The sequence below is a fragment of the Cervus canadensis genome, chromosome 2, assembly GCF_019320065.1.
Source record: "Cervus canadensis isolate Bull #8, Minnesota chromosome 2, ASM1932006v1, whole genome shotgun sequence".
Taxonomy (NCBI): Eukaryota; Metazoa; Chordata; class Mammalia; order Artiodactyla; family Cervidae; genus Cervus; species Cervus canadensis.
This window is the reverse complement of record NC_057387.1, coordinates 48,909,705-48,929,058: the sequence shown is the minus strand read 5'-3', so window position 1 is coordinate 48,929,058 and position 19,354 is coordinate 48,909,705. Positions and strand designations below refer to the sequence as shown.

General features: G+C 36.1%; 1 protein-coding gene across 7 annotated transcripts in view; it reads left to right on the top strand.

The window, feature by feature from the left end:
- Nucleotides 1–19,354, top strand: part of BTBD8 (BTB domain containing 8) — an 89,672-nt gene that overhangs the window by 60,837 nt on the left and 9,481 nt on the right. For 6 of the 7 annotated variants that reach the window (XM_043460665.1, XM_043460664.1, XM_043460668.1 and 3 more), the window contains 6 exons: nucleotides 1,256–1,344; nucleotides 1,800–1,902; nucleotides 13,689–13,871; nucleotides 14,517–14,654; nucleotides 15,556–15,685; nucleotides 18,097–18,158. In XM_043460665.1, the coding sequence (XP_043316600.1) occupies nucleotides 1,256–1,344; nucleotides 1,800–1,902; nucleotides 13,689–13,871; nucleotides 14,517–14,654; nucleotides 15,556–15,685; nucleotides 18,097–18,158 (705 nt within the window). Of the gene's footprint in view, nucleotides 1–1,255; nucleotides 1,345–1,799; nucleotides 1,903–13,688; nucleotides 13,872–14,516; nucleotides 14,655–15,555; nucleotides 15,686–18,096; nucleotides 18,159–19,354 lie in introns of those variants that run through there. The other variant, XM_043460670.1, reaches the window with a different exon arrangement.

The window sequence follows — 19,354 nt, the reverse complement described above, 5'->3', positions numbered from 1 at the left end:
ACTAAAGAGCCTCTTGATGAAAGTGAAATAGGAGAGTGAAAAAGCTGGCCTAAAGCTCAACATGCAGAAAACTAAAAGCATGGCATCTGGTCCCATCACTTCATGGCAAATAGATGGGGAAACAATGGAAACAGTGACAGACTTTATTTTGGGGGGCTCCAAAATCACTACAGGTATGACTGCAGCCATGAAATTAAAAGACGCTTGCTCCTTGGAAGAAAAGCTATGACCAACCTAGACAGCATATTAAAAAGCAGAGACATTACTTTGCCAACAGAGATCCGTCTAGTCAAAGCTATGGTTTTTTCAGTAGTCATGTATAGATATGAGAGTTGGACTATAAAGAAAGTTGAGCACCGAAAAATTGATGCTTTTGAACTGTGGTGTTGGAGAAGACTCTTGAGAGTCCCTTGGACTTGCAAGGAGATCCAACCAGTCCATCCTAAAGGAAATCAGTCCTGAATATTCTTTGGAAGGACCGATGCTGAAACTGAAGCTCCAGTACTTTGGCCACCTGATGTGAAGAACTGACTCATTTGAAAAGACCCTTATGCTGGGAAGGATTGAAGGCTGAGGAGAAGGGTACGACCAAGGATGAGGTGGTTGGATGCCAGCACCAACTCAATGGACTTGTGTTTGAGCAGGCTCCAGGAATTGGTGATGGACAGGGAGGCCTGTCGTGCTGTAATCCACGGGCTCACAAAGAGCTGGACATGACTCAGCGACTGAACTGATCTAAACTGACTGACTGAGGTTTAACACCAAGAGCAGTGAGTTTTTCTATACTTGTATCTACATTTTATTTATTTATTGTTTTAGTTCATTACTTCTGTATATGTACTTCTTAAAATATGTTCATATAATCACGATCTAATTAAATTCTGTCATTTTGCCTGAGGTCAGTGTAGGATCTCCCATTGCACATGTACTTATATTTCTACTTTAGGAAGCAGATTAGACCGTATGGTTTTGTTTAAGTGTGATGTGCTAGGAATTATTCTACCACATTTAGTCTAGAAAATATTTATGCTCAAAGAAATTAGAATAAAAACTGCATTGTGGCAGCTAAAAGAACTCAAATGCTATAAAAACTAAAGGTTATCAGTGCTACTTGATTTTAAAAGAATAGACACTTTTGTATTACATATATTTATTCTGTAGTTTAGGTATATAAATCAGATCATTTTTATGAACCAAATACTTTTAGCCTTATAAGTTGAAAAAGAGTAATTGTAGTGTTTTCTGTCAATTTTAGCCTGTTTCCAGAAGACTGGCATCTATATTAGAATGCCTGATTATTGCTCATTCAGTTGGAGTGGAAAGTCTTTTTGCTGACTGCATGAAGTAAGTGATCTGAAATAGTACTGATACTATTGATTTAGGGATTTTGTTCTTCCATTCTCCTAAGTTTCTGGGAAATTTTAAACTTGGCATATTTTCTTGAGCACAATGTAAATAGCTTAATGCTGTACTAGTTACAACAATTGAGAAGAAGTATTGACTTAGATATTACTCAAGATGCTTGGGATCGACTTTTTTAGCTGAACCATGGTTACTTATGTTAAAATCCATGCACATAACCCAAAGTGGGCTTAAAATATGTGTTTACAGAAAAGGAAACATACTTAAGTCCATTACAGCACTCACAAAATTAACTGTTAGTGTTAGTTAAAACATATTTAAATTTTATATCGTATCATATCATATTTATTTATATCATTGATAACCAAAATGTTATTGAATATTATAATGAAAAATATTTTCATTTCTTTAACTTGAGATTCTTTGATTTTCAATAGGTGGATTGTAAAGCACTTTGCAAGGTTTTGGTCTGAGAGAAGCTTTGCAAATGTACCTCCTGAGATTCAGAAAAGTTGTTTTAATATGTTGATTCATTCTTTAGTAAGTATAACCTGAATACTTTGTGTTTGTCATCAAAAAGTTTACTCAGTTTTATATAAGTATATAAAAGTTTTATATACTTTCTCAGTGTTTTAAATACAAAAGTAAAATTGTGTTACAAAAGCAAGATGAAAGAACCAATTCCAGATAACCCAGAACCAATTCATAGAACCTGTCTTTAAGACTGTTCCTCCATACCAAATGGAGAATTCAATCAGAGAAGCACAATGACTAGAAAGTATATATTGGTTGATGAACAAAAAGGGCAGGGGCCTTGGCTCAGTAGTATGGACCTCCACTTACTAAGGTGGGTTAGGGTATAAGACTGAAACAGTGGCACCATTAACTGCATTGGATCACGTTCCTTCATCATGGAAAAGGCAGTGCCTTGTTCTTAGTGTAATGGACATTTTCTCTGGATATAGATTTGCCTTCCTTACTCACAGTGTTTCTAGTAAAACTGCCCTGCATGGACTTATTGCCTTTTTCACCACCATACTATTGTACACAGCATCACTTCTGACTAAAGAGCTCACTTCACAGCAAATGAAATACAGCAGTGGGCCCGTGTTTACTAGTTTCACCTGTCCCACCATCGCCCTGTCACCCTGAAGCAGCTGGCTTGAGAAAATGGAAGAATGGCCTTTTGAAGACTTGGTTACAGTGCAGCTAGGTGGCAGAGCCTCGTAGGATTGGGGCAGTGTCCTCCAGGAGGTTGTATATGCTCTAAATCAGTTTTTTACTTATTGTGCTATTTCTTGACATAACTAGGATTCATAAGTCAGAAGTCAAGGTGTGGAAGTGAAAGTGGCTTCCCATGTAATTATTCCTAGTGGTCCACTATCAAAATTTTTGCTTCCCATCTCTGAAACTTTAGGATCTGCTGGTCTAGAGGTCTTAGTTCCAAAGAAATGAATGCTTCTACCTGAGGACACACATGATACCATTGAAGTGGAAGTTGGGACTGCCTCCTTATGGCCACTTTGTAAATCAACAGATAGAGAAGAGGAATTATTGTTAGATTGAGCCTATTAGGGAAGAATTGGGTTGATGCTCCATAATGTGGGTAAGGAAGAGTACATCTGGAATTCAGTATTCCCCTGTCCTGTGATTAAATCCGTTAAAAACCCCAATTTAAACAGCACTTTAGGAATAAAAGCTTGGGCCACCTTACCAGATAAAAGAGCTATAAATAGCATAGTACCTTTAAATAGGTACTTGTTGAAGGCAAAGGAAACATGGACTGGTTGTGGGAAAAGGTAGTTATAAACACTAGGTGTGACCACGTGGCCAGGTACAGACATGAGCACTGTAGTAGTTGTGATATAAACGTATTCACTTCCCCCCGCTTGTTTTGGCTGTGCTGGGTCTCCATTGCTACATGTGGGCTTCCTCTAGTTGTGGTGAGTGGGGCTGCTCTTTAGTTGTGGTGCCTGGGCTTCCTACTGCAATGGCTTCTCTTGTTGCAGAGCACGGGCTCTAAGTTCTTGGGCTCAGTGGTTGCTGCTCATGGGCTCTGGAGCACAGGCTCAGTAGCTGTGGCACACAGGCTCAATTGCTGCTAGGCATGTGGAATCTTCCCAGACCAGGGATTGAATTCATGTCCCCTGCATTGGCAGGAGGATTTTTAACCACCAGGGAAATCCTCATTTCCCCTTTTTATATGAATGTTTTTGTATATATTAACCAAGTATTTTTTTCCCCACTGTCTCATTTCCCTACCATTTAATATAAGACATGTTGATAATTGTTAATTTTATATATCTTGGTATCTCAGGATACCAAGGGGGAGTTTGGATCAGTTTGAAGAATGTGAACATCACCCAAAGACAGAACAAGAGACTTTGTATCCTATTTTAGGGAAAGGGTTAGCATATTTGTTGTATAGTTGTATTTGTCAGTCTTTAGCACGACTTTTTGTCTCCATTTAGGAGTTAACTATGATTTAAAGAAATTGTGTGGGTGCCTATTTAACAAGGGATGGACTGTGGTGTCTCTGCAGTATGTCAGCTTGGTTAGGATGAACTGTGCTTCCCAGAATTGCCTTCTTTGCACTGCTTCACTTTGCTCCCTATTCTCTTTGCTTTCTCTTACCCCTGGGCCAGGGACATGTTTTGCTCTGTGATGAAGGGCTCTAGCATCTCCTGAAGGACACTCATTGCATCCAGGTTGGAGGCAGTGAGACCTGAAATGAGCCCATCCATGTGGGTTATAGCTTGCTCTTCGGTGTTAGCTTGTCCTTACCCCTCCATCATCCCTTCTCAACTGCTTTCCCTGTGGACTTCAAACCACACCACCATATACAAAGATTGCTCAGCCAGCTCCCATAATAGCATATGGTCAAATCCCTTTAATAATACTTTATATATATAAATATATATATACCTCCTAGTGGTTCTGTTTCTCTGTTGAACCATGAACAGTATGTCATACTGGGTTACATAGAAGATGATATCTAGATCTCACTAGGGAAATAAGTTTAGGCCATCAGCTGGTGAGATACCACTGTAAAAAATAAATCTAAATCTGTTTTTATGGTGATGAAGGACATTTTAGTTTTTGTTACTTACTGTTTTGCATTATTTAGTATAATTATTCTGCAGTTTGTGGGTCTTCTGCTCAGCAGCTCTGTGGTGGGGTTAATGGCAACCTCCTCCAAGAGGGCTTTTGCCACATGCTGTGTGATCCAGGTCTGCTGCCCCCAGAGCCCCTGCCCCTGCGGCAGGCCACTGCTGACCCGTACCCCCACAGAAGACATTCAGACACTCAAAGGCAGCTCTGGCTCAGTTTTTGTGGGGTCTCTGGGTCCTGGTACACACAGGGTTTTGTTTGAGCCCTCCGAGCGTCTCTGGTGGGTATGGGGTTTGATTCTAAACATGATTTCACCCCTCCTACCGTCTTGCTGGGCCTTCTCCTTTGCCCTTGGACATGTGGTATCTTCTTTTGGTGGGATCCAACATTCTCCTATTGATGATTGTTCAGCAGCGAGGTGTAATTTTGGAGTTCTCGCAGAAGATGAGTGCATGTCCTCCTACTCCGCCATGTTGTTTTAAAAAAAACAAGAACTATTTTTGAGCTATTTCAAATCCTAAAAGATGATGCTGTAAAAGTGCTGCACTCAATATGCCAGCAAATTTGGAAAACTCAGCAGTGGCCACAGGACTGGAAAAGGTCAGTTTTCATTCCAATCTCAAAGAAAGGCAATGCCAAAGAATGTTCAAACTACTACACAGTTGTACTCATCTCACTTGCTAGCAAAGTAATGCTCAAAATTCTCCAAGCCAGGCTTCAACAGTCCATGAAACTGTGAACTTCCAGATGTTCAAGCTGGATTTAGAAAAGCCAGAGGAACCAGAGATCAAATTGCGAACATCCTTTGGATCATTGAAAATGTAAGAGAGTTCCAGAAAAACATCTACTTCTGCTTTATTGACTATGCCAAAGTCTTGTGGGTCACAACAAACTGTGGAAAATTCTGAAAGGGATGGGAATACCAGACCACCTGACCTGCCTCCTGAGAAATCTGTATGCAGGTCAAGAAGCAACTGGACATGAAAGCATAGACTGGTTCTAAATTGGGAAAGGAGTATGTCATGGCTATATATTGTCACCCTGCTTATTTAACTTCTATGCAGAGTTAAAATGCAAAATGCTGGGCTGGAAATAAAACACAAGCTGGAGTCAAGATTGCCGGGAGAAATATCAATAACCTCAGATATGCAGATGACACCACCCTTATGGCAGACAGTGAAGAACTAAAGAGCCTCTTGATGAAAGTGAAAGAGGAGAGTGAAAAATCTGGCTTACAGCTCAACATTCAAAAACCTAAGGTCATGGCATCTGGTCCCATCACTTCATGGCAAATAGACGGTGAAACAATGGAAACAGTGACAGACTTTATTTTGGGACTCCAAAATCACTGCAGATGGTGACTGCAGCCACGAAATTAAAAGATGCTTGCTCCTTGAAGAAAAGCTATGACCTAGGTAGACAGAATATTAAAAAGCAGAGACATTACTTTGCCAACAAAGATCCATCTAGTCAAAGCTATGGTTTTTCCAGTAGTCATGCATGGATGTGAGAGTTGGACTATAAAGAAGGCTGAGCACCAAAGAATTGATGCTTTTGAATGGTGGTGTTGGAGAAGACTCTTGAGGGTCCGTTGGACTGCAAGGAGATCCAACCAGTCCATCCTAAAGGAAATCAATCCTGAATATTCATTGGAAGGACTGATGCTGAAGCTAAAGCTCCAGTACTTTGGCCACCTGATGCAAAGAACTGACTCACTGGAAAAGACTCTGATGCTGGGAAAGATTGAAGACAGGAGGAGAAGGGGATGACAGAGGATGAGGTGGTTGGATGGCATCACCAACTCAATGGACATGAGTTTGAGCAAGCTGTAGGGGTTGGTGATGGACAGGGAAGCCTGTCATGCTGCAGTCCATGGGGCGGCAAAGAGTGACACAACTGAGCGACTGAATTGAACAGACTGATTTTGCATTAGTTTTTTAAGTCATTGAATAGTTAATCTGTATTCATGAAGGCAAATAAATGGCCCAGTTGTAATTCAGTTCAATACAAGTGAAAATGTCATTTATTACTATTGCAACTATTATTATTATTTAGTGGATTTTTAAAGGACCTCTATGGTTCAAAGTTTACTTTTTATTTTTTGAAATTATGTATAACATGGGTACTATTACCTCCATTTTATGTATGAAAAAACGAATCAGAAAGGTAAATGCTTTATTCACATTCACAGTGTCATTAAATGACAAAGCTAGATATTAAAACCAATTGCTGCCATTCTAAAGGTAATATAGTAGATGTTCAACATGGGCAAAGAAGCTTTTTTTGGAAGTGTGGGCCCTGACTTCAAGGAACTCACGAATCTCTGGAAGAATAGTCACTTAAATAACAATGCAAAGTACAAGTTAGACTGTGATGAATATGAACATTAAGTTCCATGTGAGTCTAATTTACCTTTGTAGCTCCAGCCTTAGGGCAATGCCTAGCACATTGTAGGTACTTGGTATATGTTGATTGGTAAATAAATGAATAAGTATAATTTATAATTCAGGTATATACATGGAATCACAGAAGTAAAAAACAATTGATTCTGATTAGGAGGATAGAAGTAACATGAGATGAACCTGAAGAGAGAGGACAATTTCAAAATTAAAAAGTATGTTAGGGCATTCCTGACAGAATTTTAAAATGTGAGCAGGGCCCTAGAGACCAAGCAGTGCCAATATTCTGTTGTAACTGAAATAATGAGAGAAGATGAGTCTGGGGAGAGACTAAGGCCAGATTGGGAGGGATCTTAACTGACTGTCTCAAGAAGTTTTTTTTTTAAACAAGTGGTAAGTATATTTGAAGAATAAGCTCTTCATACTATGCCTCTCCCTCTCTTACAATATTTTATGTTGGTTTTATAGCTCTAATCAGTTTCTTGTAAGCTTTGTAAATCCTTGATTTTTCCTTTTAAGACATATAAAAATGAGCATCAGAACAACTAAACATTCCATATGATTAAAAGCCTTTTGACATCATGGTGATTACAATGAAAATGTAAAATTTTGTCTTTCTTTGTGGATATTCAAACCTTAATGTATTCTTCATATATTATTATGTAGATAAAATATATTTGCTTTTTTAAATAAAAATAGAATGTTTTTAATTTTTTCAAATTAAAATTTAAAATATGTTATCCAAAAAAATGAAAGGTTAACAGCGGTTTTCTTTTCTTTGGCTCTAATGCAGTTCAATGGCAGGGACATTACTCTATCAGTAATATGCCCAACACTGTCCTATACCAGTGGAGGTAAGAAAGTGCTGCACTGGACTATTTATGGAGAATTTTTTTTAAATTTTAATATGAGGGACTTCTTGGTCACTCTGCTGCAGTTCAGTAAGAAGTGGCTGCTCCCTCCTACCAAGTACAAACTATTGCTTTGGGGAAGAAGAGACAGCAGGGTAGAGAAATGAGTAGAAAGAGAAAGGTGTTAGTTAGGGCTTCTGATTACTTGAGCTATTTCAAAGCATGATTAAATTTTCAGTTTCAAATGTTTTGTTTAAGCCTTTTTTTAAAAAAGCAAATTATGAATCATTCTTAAATATAGAAAAATTGAAACAAAAATAGTTACTGGGGTAAAACTGAAGTTGTGGTTGTGTGTGTGTGTGTGTGTATACACACACACATATATATATAAAATGCTGTTAGTCCTAAGACCAAAAGATAACTGAAGGCTATTTAATTGACACAGTATCAAAAGAATTAAATAGTATGAGTCATAGTGTTTATTCAGTATATGATGTTAGGACAACAATCAGGAAGTTTGCTGCAAAAAAGCTGGATCTATACATCACATCTTGGCATGCCGGTATACATGACAAATGGATCAAAGATTTGAAAGTAAAGATGAGGCCATTAAAATACTACAGTAAGCCCTGGAAGAATTAGTTTACAACCTCATCAGGGCAGTGAGGATACAAAATTTAGAAGTCATAAAATAATTTAGTTCCATAAAAATGCAAAATTTCTATATAGTAAAAATTATCATCAGTTCAGTTCAGTCGCTTAGTCGTGTCCGACTCTTTGCGACCCCATGGACTGCAGCTTGCCAGGCCTCCCTGTCCATCACCAACTCCCGGAGTTTACTCAAACTCATGTCCATTGAGTCGGTGATGCCATCCAACCATCTCATCCTCTACAAAATCAAAAGGCAAAAGACAGTTTATATCATACTCTTACTCTAATTTTTCTTTTACAGAGAGTTCCTACTGGTCAATTTTTTTAAAATAGCTAAATGTAGGATAAGATTAGGTAATTCACAAAACAAATACAAATGCCTGTTATTTGATGAACAGTCCTCAGCTTCATTTAAGAGAAATGGACATTAAAATTACAGTGTCTCGACTTCCCTGGTGGTCCAGTGGCTATGACTCCATGCTCCCAATGCAGGGGACCCAGGTTCAATCACTGGTCAGGGAACTAGATCCCACATGCTGCAACTAAGACCCAGTGCAACCAAATAAATAAATTTTTTTTAAAAAATTACAGTGTCAGACCATTTTCTATCAATACATTTTAGTAGGGGACAAAAAAAAGGAAATTTGTACTATTTTAACAAGGATGTAGGAAAGAAGTACTCCATTCCTGGGAAGGGAATATATTGGTACAACTTATGCTGTGTTTTTCAAACTTTTTTGACTGACCCAGAGCAAGTTCTTTTTATATTATAACCCAGTACACTCACACATGTAGAACTGAAACAAGTTTCAAAAGTGAGTACATACCATATTAAATATGATGTTCTGATATTTTATATTTTTCTCCTTTCTCTTTCTTGTTTTCTAATGCTGACTGTAAGCCACTAAATACATTGCTCTAGGTTGCTAGGGGAGAAAACTACAGTTTGGAAAACAGCACTCTGTTGAATATGTGCTAGCAATGTTTTATACCCTTCTGGTGCCCCGCCTCATGTCCTCTTGACTCCAGCCATTGCTGCGGCATGCAGCTGCACGCGGGTGTAACCTGACGGCACTGTCCTCGTCCACCTCACACACACTCCTCACTTTCTGTTCTGAGGCTTCACTGCTGCTCCACCCTGGGCACCCACAGTTACGCAAACCTGGAAGTGAAAGGGAATATCCCAGGGCACAAACCTTGACCAACAGGAGACGGGAACCAGTGATTAAGTATATCCCTGATCTAGCCCTTGGATCAGGTGAATAATTCAAATTGTATTATCTGTAGCTCTTCAGGGGATACCCAGCAAGACTGATCCCCTGTTGCCTGCAACAATTGCTATATATCATTGCTTCTCAAACTTTATATACAAACAGGATCAGGAATTCCTTGGCGGTCCATGCTTCCACTGCAAGGAGCACAGGGTTGAATCCCTGGTTAGGACTAGGACAGTTATTACGGGTATTTTGTGGGGAGCTGAGATCCTGTACACAGCATGACATGGCCAAAAAAAACTACTTCAGAGTCTTGGTCAAATGTAGATTCTAAATCAGTAAGTCGGGGGTGGAGCCTGAGATTCTGCATTTCTAACAAGCTTCAGGTGATGGGTATTGTGGATCACACTTTTGTTAGCAAGGAGCTAGGAAACATACCCTTCCACTGACTCTCTCTCCATCCCTATTTCACTCTCTTGGGATCACTGGCTTCCAAGCCTCTTCCTTAGGCTCAGTTATTAGGCAGTTCCTCGATAAGACTTGGAGAAGGCAATGACAACCCACTCCAGTACTCTTGCCTGGAAAATCCCATGGACAGAGGAGCGTGGTAGGCTACAGTCCATGGGGTCACAAAGAGTTGGACACGTATTGATCCAGCAATATTGACCCAGCATATTAAGTTTATCCCATAGATATACTCACATTCATGTGAAATAATGTGATCTACGTGGTTCTTCATTACAACATTGTAATAGCAAAAACTGAAAACAACAGAAATATCTACAAGTAGAGGACTGGTTGTATCTTATATCCGTATTAGGGACTGTTCTGTAGATGTTGAAATAATAATAAGGCTCTTTATATTCTGATAACAAAAATATTCAAGGTATGCGCTCAGTATAAAAGCAAGTACAGAGTACTGTGCATATTAATGCCTCCATTTGAGCAAAATGAGGGGAAAATTACCTTTTTTATTTGTTATACATAAGGTAACTCTGGAAAAATACAGAAAATAAATAATAGTGATTGGGACAAGGGAAAATAGGTGGCTCAGGACAGGAAGGGGTGGGAGACTTCTTAGTAATGCCTTGCATATATTGTTGAAGTTTGAACCATGTGGTAACTATTGAATTTAAAATCTTATGTTTGCTCTAGAAGTATATTACATTTCCTCCCTTCTTTGAACTTCAAGCTACTCTTAACATTTAATGTTATTATATATTCAGATCAGTATGGAATAAGATGACATACCATCTGTTATCATTTATGTCCATATTTTAGTTTTCCAATAAATTTCAAGCTTAATTATGACAACTATACATCTATATTTTTTAAAAGGATTACTGTCAGAGCACATAATATTATGAATATAGTAAGCATTTCATAGATAACCTGCCAAGTTTATTTGAATTATCTATACTTGTCTCTAATACTAGAACAGTCCCTATAGTAGAACAAATTTGGTTTATTGCCTAAAACTCTTAGTAATTGCACAATTACTCAGGAAGTCACCAGAGGAGGAAAGGATAACAGTAAATTATAATAAATACGTAAATTTTTAAAGACTTGAATTATAGCATATTACAATTTTTTTTACTCAAATAAAGTAGGGGAAATATATGTTTTGAAAGAATTCTTGCTAAATGGGTGAAATTTTTAAAGTTTTGATGTTCAGAGCTTTAACTTAATTTATCTTAAGAATTCACTTACAGATTCTAAGTCTCTGATGTGCTTAGAGATCAATAAACATTTGAGTGTCTGCTATGACCCTGTTCTATACTAGGCCCTGTGGATACAATGATGAGCCAAAACGAACATGGTTTCACATTCGGTAAACATACAGCCTGGTGAGAGAGATGAGTATTAATCAAATAGGTATTTCATCATTGAAAAATTACAAATAAAGTCAATGCTCTAAAGAGAAGGGACAGGTTCTCTGATGACATGTATAAAAGGAATCTGATATAGGTGAAGAGACTGGGGAAATTTTCCAGATTTTCTAGTTATTTATTGCTATGTAGCAAATCACCCCAAAACTAAGTGGCTTTAAACTATTGATAAAATTTATTCTCCTCTTGAGAAACCTATTATGCAGGTCAGGAAGCAACAGTTAGAATTGGACATGGAACAACAGACTGGTTCCAAATAAGAAAAGGGTATATATTGTCACCCTGCTTATTTAACTTATATACAGAGTACATCATGAGAAATGCTGAGCTGGAAGAAGCACAAGCTGGAATCAAGATTGCCGGGAGAAATATCAATAACCTCAGATACGAAGAAGACATCACCCTTACGACAGAAAGCGAAGAGGAATTAAAAGGCCTCTTGGTGAAAGTGAAAGAGGAGAGTGAAAAAATTGGCTTAAAACTCGACATTTAGAAAACTAAGATCATGGCATCTGGTCCCATCACTTCATGGCAAATAGATGGGGAAACAGTAGAAACAGTGGCTGACTTTATTTTGGGGGGCTCCAAAATCACTGCAGATAGTGACTGCAGCCGTGAAATTAAAAAATGCTTACTCCTTGGAAGGAAAGTTATGACCAACCTAGATAGCATATTAAAAAGCAGAGACTTTACTTTGCCAACAAAGGTCTGTCTAGTCAAGGCTATGGTTTTTCCAGTGGTCATGTATGAATATGAGAGTTGGACTATTAAGAAAGCTGAGCGCCAAAGAATTGATGCTTTTGAACTGTGGTGTTGGAGAAGACTCTTGAGAGTCCCTTGGACTGCAAGGAGATCCAACCAGTCCATCCTAAAGGAGATCAGTCCTGGGTGTTCATTGAAAGGACTGATGTTGAAGCTGAGACTTCAGTACTTTGGCCACCTGATGCAAAGAGCTGACTCATTTGAAAAGACCCTGATGTTGGGAAAGATTGAAGGCAGGAGAAGGGGATGACAGAGGATGAGATGGTTGGATGGCATCACCAACTGAATGTACATGAGTTTTGTGAACTCCGGGGGTTGGTGATGGACAGGGAGGCCTGGCATGCTGTGGTTCATGGGGTCGCAAAGAGTTGGACACGACTGAATGAACTGAACTGAACTGAACTGAACTGAATTCTCTGTGAGTCAACTGGGTGATTTTTTTTGCGTATCTTGCCAGAGTTTAGTCCTGAGGCAGCTTTCAGCTGATGGCCAAGTTGGAGGCTGGGCCTCCTGCACCCTTGGTCTTTCTTACTGGGCTTCTTTTTGGCTTTGTGGTCCCAGAAGCAAGAGGGTAAAGATACAGGCTGCAAGGATATTTGAGGTCTAGGCTCTGAAACTTGCACAATATCTTTGTTTGTGCCAGCAAGTAAACTAGCTAGTTCAGAATCAAGGGATGAGGAGTCAAGTCCACCTCTTGAAGAACTGAGCTACAAAGAATTTGTGGCCATGTTTTTCAGTCTACTACAATTGATCAGATAACTATTTATTCAGTAAATAGGTATGTCCTAAGGATTGTTTAAGAATTAAAAATGAAACATGAATAAAATATAGTAATTTATAAGTTGCCATTTTTTCCTTTTCCTTGGAGCACATGGTATTTGTGAAGTGTCATTCCATTTTTTCATAGAGATAAGTATTCATAATATTCTTTCCTATGGTGTAAAAATGAATCATTATTAAATAAATAAAATGTACAAAGAAGAATCTTACCTAATTAGAGAGGAAGGAGCAAGTCACTTGGGTTTAGAAGTAATTTTTACCCTTTCTAAATTTATAATAAAGAATATGTATTTTATAGTCAGAAAAGAAATAATACTGTGTCAGTGTATCTCCATGCAGCTGTGAATATCTGTAAGCACAGAAATTAATTCAGTAGTGAAAAATCTCAGGGAAGTCAGGCTTTTCTTTGTAGTTATTTTGTAACTTTGCTCTCGTGTTTCGTTTAACTATGCTTTAAAGGTGATTTGTTTCCAGCTCAAAGTTTGCCCTTTAGGATAATTTTGAATAAATGAATAAATATATAAAGCTAATGACAAAGATATTAGCTATCTGGAATTTGGGATTTTTACAGGAAGTATCACAAGAAAACAAAAGTATTTAATTTGCTTGGAAAGTTTTTTTTATGAGCAGTAATCTAACTTTTTCCCCCAATATTTTCAAAATTATAAGAATGATAAGAATGCTGCTTTTCTTCTGATGGAAAGTGACAGGCTAATCGTCAGTTTACCCAGAGTGAAGTGGACAGAGTCAGCATTGATCATGGCATCTCAGCTCCAAGAAGAATGTATTGCATTTATTATAGAAAATTTCTCCAAGATCATTCAAAGTGAAAATTTTGCTCTTCTCTTACAGGTACTATGTCTAAAATTATATCCTATATTTAGTCCCATCTTTGTGTTTTGATTATAATTATGTAAGAGTTTTCAAATGCAGGTTCCTTTTGATTAAATTAGTATGACATAAGTAAATTCCATACCAGATGGCATGTTTGCCTAGGATTTAGGGCAGTGATGGACAGGATTTTTGGCTCATACATAAGATAATGAAGGGAGGAGGGGACAGGTTGGAGTGCCCTGGCAAGGCACAATGTAACTCTAGCCAACTCCAGTCCTCAGTCAGCTAAGCCTTACTTTAGAAATTGAAGTCATAAAGATGTTGTTTGGAGCAGTAATACAATTATGGTCCATGCAAAATTCTCTGTCTTACTGGGCCCCACATTCTCTAAGTTTTGTTACTAAAGGACTTTTATTACTCATTTCTAGGCTCTGTCTTAGCACTGTTTTGGCTCTTAGTGTGTGTGTGTGCACACGCAGATATTTTAAACAGAGGAAAGGGGTTAGCATAATATTTATTATTATAATAATTATTATATTAACAGAAGAAATATGATTTTTGATTGAATTCATAAAGCCAGTTATGATAATGGCCAGATGTTATGCCAGACTTCCATGTTTCTTACACATATTCCTATTAAATGTCAATTTCTGTGTTTTATAGTCACAAGCAATGAGTAGCACATCTGATCTGTTGGACAAAATTTTAAAAGCTGTTGAAGAAAACATTACCACGGAGAATAGTTGCTCGTTTCTTATGGCTCTGGACACATTACTGAACTCTGACAGTACAAAAGAAATGGTATTAAATGTCATAAAAATTAATTAAAATGATAGAATATTTAAAGTGTTATAGGATTTAAAATATATACATATTTTAAATGTTGCATGATTCATTAAAACTAAGTGTTTGATACCTGGGGGTTGGTTATAGTCTGTAGTTTTATGTATATTTGGAATTTCTTGTAATGCATAATTTTAAAAATTTCATTTACCTCTAAATGGACTTACTATAATTATAGGAGTTTAGAAATTTAGAAGTTTGGCTAATTCTAAGCATAGTTTGGTAGCCATATTAATTGGTACAGCCTAACTTTAGTATTTCTTCCCAGTCACTCCATTAAATTTCCTAATATAAAACTTAAAGAATTTTAAAGAATGTTTTAGAGTTTTAATCATCAGGGTCTTTTAATTTTACAATATATTTTTTAATTCCTTTTTGTCTTAAGAATAAAATCATTTAAAGTTGGGTTGACTGGGAAAAAGAAAAATTAAAATATATTTTATTTTTAAACAATTCATGAATGGTAATAAATAAGCTAATTGCAAATATTGACAATTTGTTCAACAAGAATGACAAAAAATCGTCATCATATTTATTATTACTGCATAGGGTATTTGACCTTGTAATGTCATAGTTGATTTGAAAAGGATGTGGACAGTATTTATATAAAGGTTATTGGTAGTTTAAAACAGTGTTTGGTTAAAAGGACAAGACTGAAAGCATAAGGTTCATGTTCACTATAAAATTCTGTTGTTGAAGAGTAAGCCTTCATAAATAACTTGTACCCTACGATCTTAAAAATCTAAGTGATGACATCATTGATCTAGCTCAGGAGTAAGTAGATTCGGAAAGGAATAATGGCTGGTTGCTATGACAATGTGGCTCTCTCACCAGCTGCTGATTTGTTGCCTGAACACAGGGTTTTACGTGCAAGATCCAGGCTCTGCGTGATAAGCTGTGGATCTTCCTGGTTCAGTCTTTCTATGCTGTTCGTCACACAGAAAGCTGGAAGCTGATGAGCACAGATGATCAACAGAAAATCCAAGCAGGTATGTTAGCCTTGAGATTTTTTATTCCTATAATTGTGACAAGGGATATTTTAAAGGAATTCCAATAAGTGGTAGGGTTAATGTTTATTTGCTTCTGTTCGATAATAGCCTGCTGATTGAAACTAGTGATAGTGTGTTTAGGCAGTTTAATAAATCATGTTTTATTTTTGTTCTTCGAAACTGAAACTCATTTTCTTTATACATACATATATAATTCTACTTTGTATTAGCAAGTGTTCTAGCAAATTTGCTTAAAAGCATTCTCGTAGAGAGATTAGAAGTATAGAAAATGTAACCCATACAGAACAGATTACCAAACATACTTTCTCTCCCTTTCAAAATATATTTTTCCATAAAGCTTTTCTATCTTCTTTTGCATAAGATACCCTTTCTTGTGGTTTTGCTTAGATTAGATGGCTTTATTTCACAATCGATTGGTTCAGTGATATGATGTGTGCTATTGCAGAGTGTCCCTCAGGAGCTGCACAGTGGTCTTTGACATTTAATAGGTACCATTTGAAATATTAGCATTAAACAAAGGAGGTATACTGCTCAGAATGTGTTCAAATGTTACAATAGAAAATTGTGGGTGTGGAACTAAAAATGGCTTCATGACTATTTTTGGATTAAAGCAGGTACCTTAAGAAAAATATTGACAGATTCAGTAAGTTTATTTTTTAAAACATTTTACGAGACTGTATTTTATGAAGCAAACATTTCTGTACTATAAAACATGGAAGGTATATGTGATATATTCTTGATAATACATGGGTATATTAAATTCTTTAATGGTTTAGTCAGAATATGATTTGCTCTGTCTTGTGTTAGGAGTATAACATGCTAGTGTAGCTAGATGTGATCTCAGGAATACTTTGCAAAGAAATCCAACAACATAATAAAACAACAAAATCTATGAAACAACGAAAGTCATGAGAAGGTCTTTAGAAATTGGAATTTTTTTCCTGTGACTATTTCTGTACTGATTTTTAGATGACAGTTCATCTGTATGATTCAGTGTGAAAAAATAATATCAGCATTCCATGCGTAGGTGTCAAGTCAACTCTCTTCTGTTTGAGAGTAAACTTTGCTTTTCTCTGTTTTTTAAAGGATTTCATAGTTAAGTTGGGTCCCAAACAATCTCCTTTATCTTAGTTCTGCAGAGTGCTAATATAAAATACATGTAAATACACACACTTATATACACATATCTACAACAGAATGTTATTGGCATTCCAACTAATTTGTCAAAAAGAACTTTTCAATCTACTACATCAGTGTAAAAATGATTTTTAAAATCTTACATATGTTGAATTATAATGAGTACTGACCTATGCATAATTACTGCATTGGTAAATTCCAGATAAAGGAGTAATTCTGGGTTCTCTTTTTTTGGGGGGGTAGTTCCATTTTTATAACATTTCTTATGTTCTAGTTTGAGTTACTGATCTTTAGGAGAAATCTTATATTAATTTCTGCCTGTATATTTTTGTGCAGTCATTTGCTGACCACAAACTAGTCCTTGTAATGCTATTTCTAGGAACCTGCTTTGCCTTATAACATAATTCCTATAAAACAGAGATAGTAGAAGGTATATGGTAGAATTACAGATAATTTAATGTATTTTTCATCAACTATTTTAATAAAAATAAATTTGGAAATTATATGTATTTCTTCAAAATATATTTTAAAGCTACATGACCTTCAAAAGGAAGAAATCCATTAGCTAAACTATATTTATAGCTCTTGTATCATTATTCCTATATTTTTCTCTGACGTCATTTAAATTCTTATTTGAAGAACATCAACTTGGTTCCCAATAATTCCCATATAAACCTAAATCTATAAAATGAATTTTTATATAATTCTAAAAAGAATGATATAAGTTTAAGGATTGTCTCGTGTTTTATTTTCAACAAAACCTTATTTTTTTCTCTTTACTCTTTCCTCCTGACATACCTGCAAAATTAGAAAATTTTAACAGTGCTTTTATATTTTTTAGGATAGAAATTTTCTCATATTTGATGGTTTATAAAATATTACATTTGCCATAATCTGTAATTTTTTTAAATTTGGAAAACCAGCTAAAAGTAAGTTATCTCTAAAATTTTACAACTTGAGAAAATTCTAGGTTTTTGTAAATGTACAAATCTTCTCCACAAGGCTATATGTTTCTCATGTATTAATTTTAATAACATGAAATCCATAGGAACAAGAAAATAAGATTCAAAATAAATTTCTTTAAGATAACTTCTAAAGCAGATAGTTATTTAGTATATTAGATTGGTTTCAGCTTTTTAAACATTATTTCCATCAAAATGTAACCATTTTCTGCTGATATATTATTATCCCTTTACTTCTGTGGTAATAAGAGTGCTTCCTATAAAAATAAATTGCTTTTTTTCCCCCTACAGCTGCATTTGACAAAGGTGATGACCGAAGACTTGGCAAAAAGCCCATATTCAGTAGCTCTCAGGTAAACTTTTACAGTTTTATAAGCCCAGATGAAAAATAATTTAAATTTTATTATTTTATATTTCAGAATAATTTTTAAAAATTTATTCATTAACTAAAGCTGTTCCTGGATGGAAATAATTTTGAGGTAGACAATATTTCACTTTCCATGTCAACTAGATATAAAAAATGCACATCACTTAAAAATTTTAAACTAAATCAAGTAAACAGTTTAAAATTTTTAAGTGATGTGCATTTTTTATATCTAGTTGACATGGAAAGTGAAATATTGTCTACCTATTTTATTTCCTTGAAAACTTTTTTGGCAACTAGCATATTGGAACTATTCCAGATCAGAAATTGTCCAGAATTCTAAATCGATTTCCATGTCTATTTTTCTAATTAACCTACTTCTTAAAAAGATTTTTAGTTGTCCCAGTTTTCTCTAAACTATGATTTTAATCCACATAAGGTATTTTTGATGTGAAAAAGGAAATTAACATCAAGAGTACAGTTGTGTTCACTTTAAAAGTTACTTGGTGTACTTATATGAGGTAACTAAAAATAAAACAGTCAGACTCTTAAAAACAAAGTAAAATGGTGGCTGCCAGGGTCTGGGGAGACAAAGCAAAGGGGAATAATTGTTCAATGAGGATGAAGTTTCAGTTTTGCAAGGTGAAAAAGTTCTAGAGGTTTGTTGCACAGCAAGGCTTATATAGTCAGCCTGACTGTACTGCCCACTTAAAAATAATTAAGATGGTAAGTTTTATGTTATTTGTTTTTTAGCACATTTACACATACACACACATACACACACATTGTTAATGATGGTTAGAGTTTCAGTCTAGCTAACTTAGTATATGTGAAATACAAAATTATCCTAACCTAGACATGCATTCCAATGATATGAAGACATACACTGAGAGTTCCAGTTTGAAATGCAAAGAATATGTTGCCCTTGCAAGAATGGAATAGAAAATCTTTTCTTCCTTATCAGCTAGTAGATATGAACTCATACAACTCCAAGCCACAACCAGTAGCTCTCATGGCTGTGGCAGAGGTCAAGGTGTAAATGTCTTGGGTGAAAAACTGTGGGACACTGTAGCTTTTTGCTAGTATACCTCCTGGACTATTTTCCTAAGTCTATTTTATAACATACTAGCTCCATCATTTAAAAAGTTAAAATATAGTAACAACAATGTAAAGGAATAGTACTAC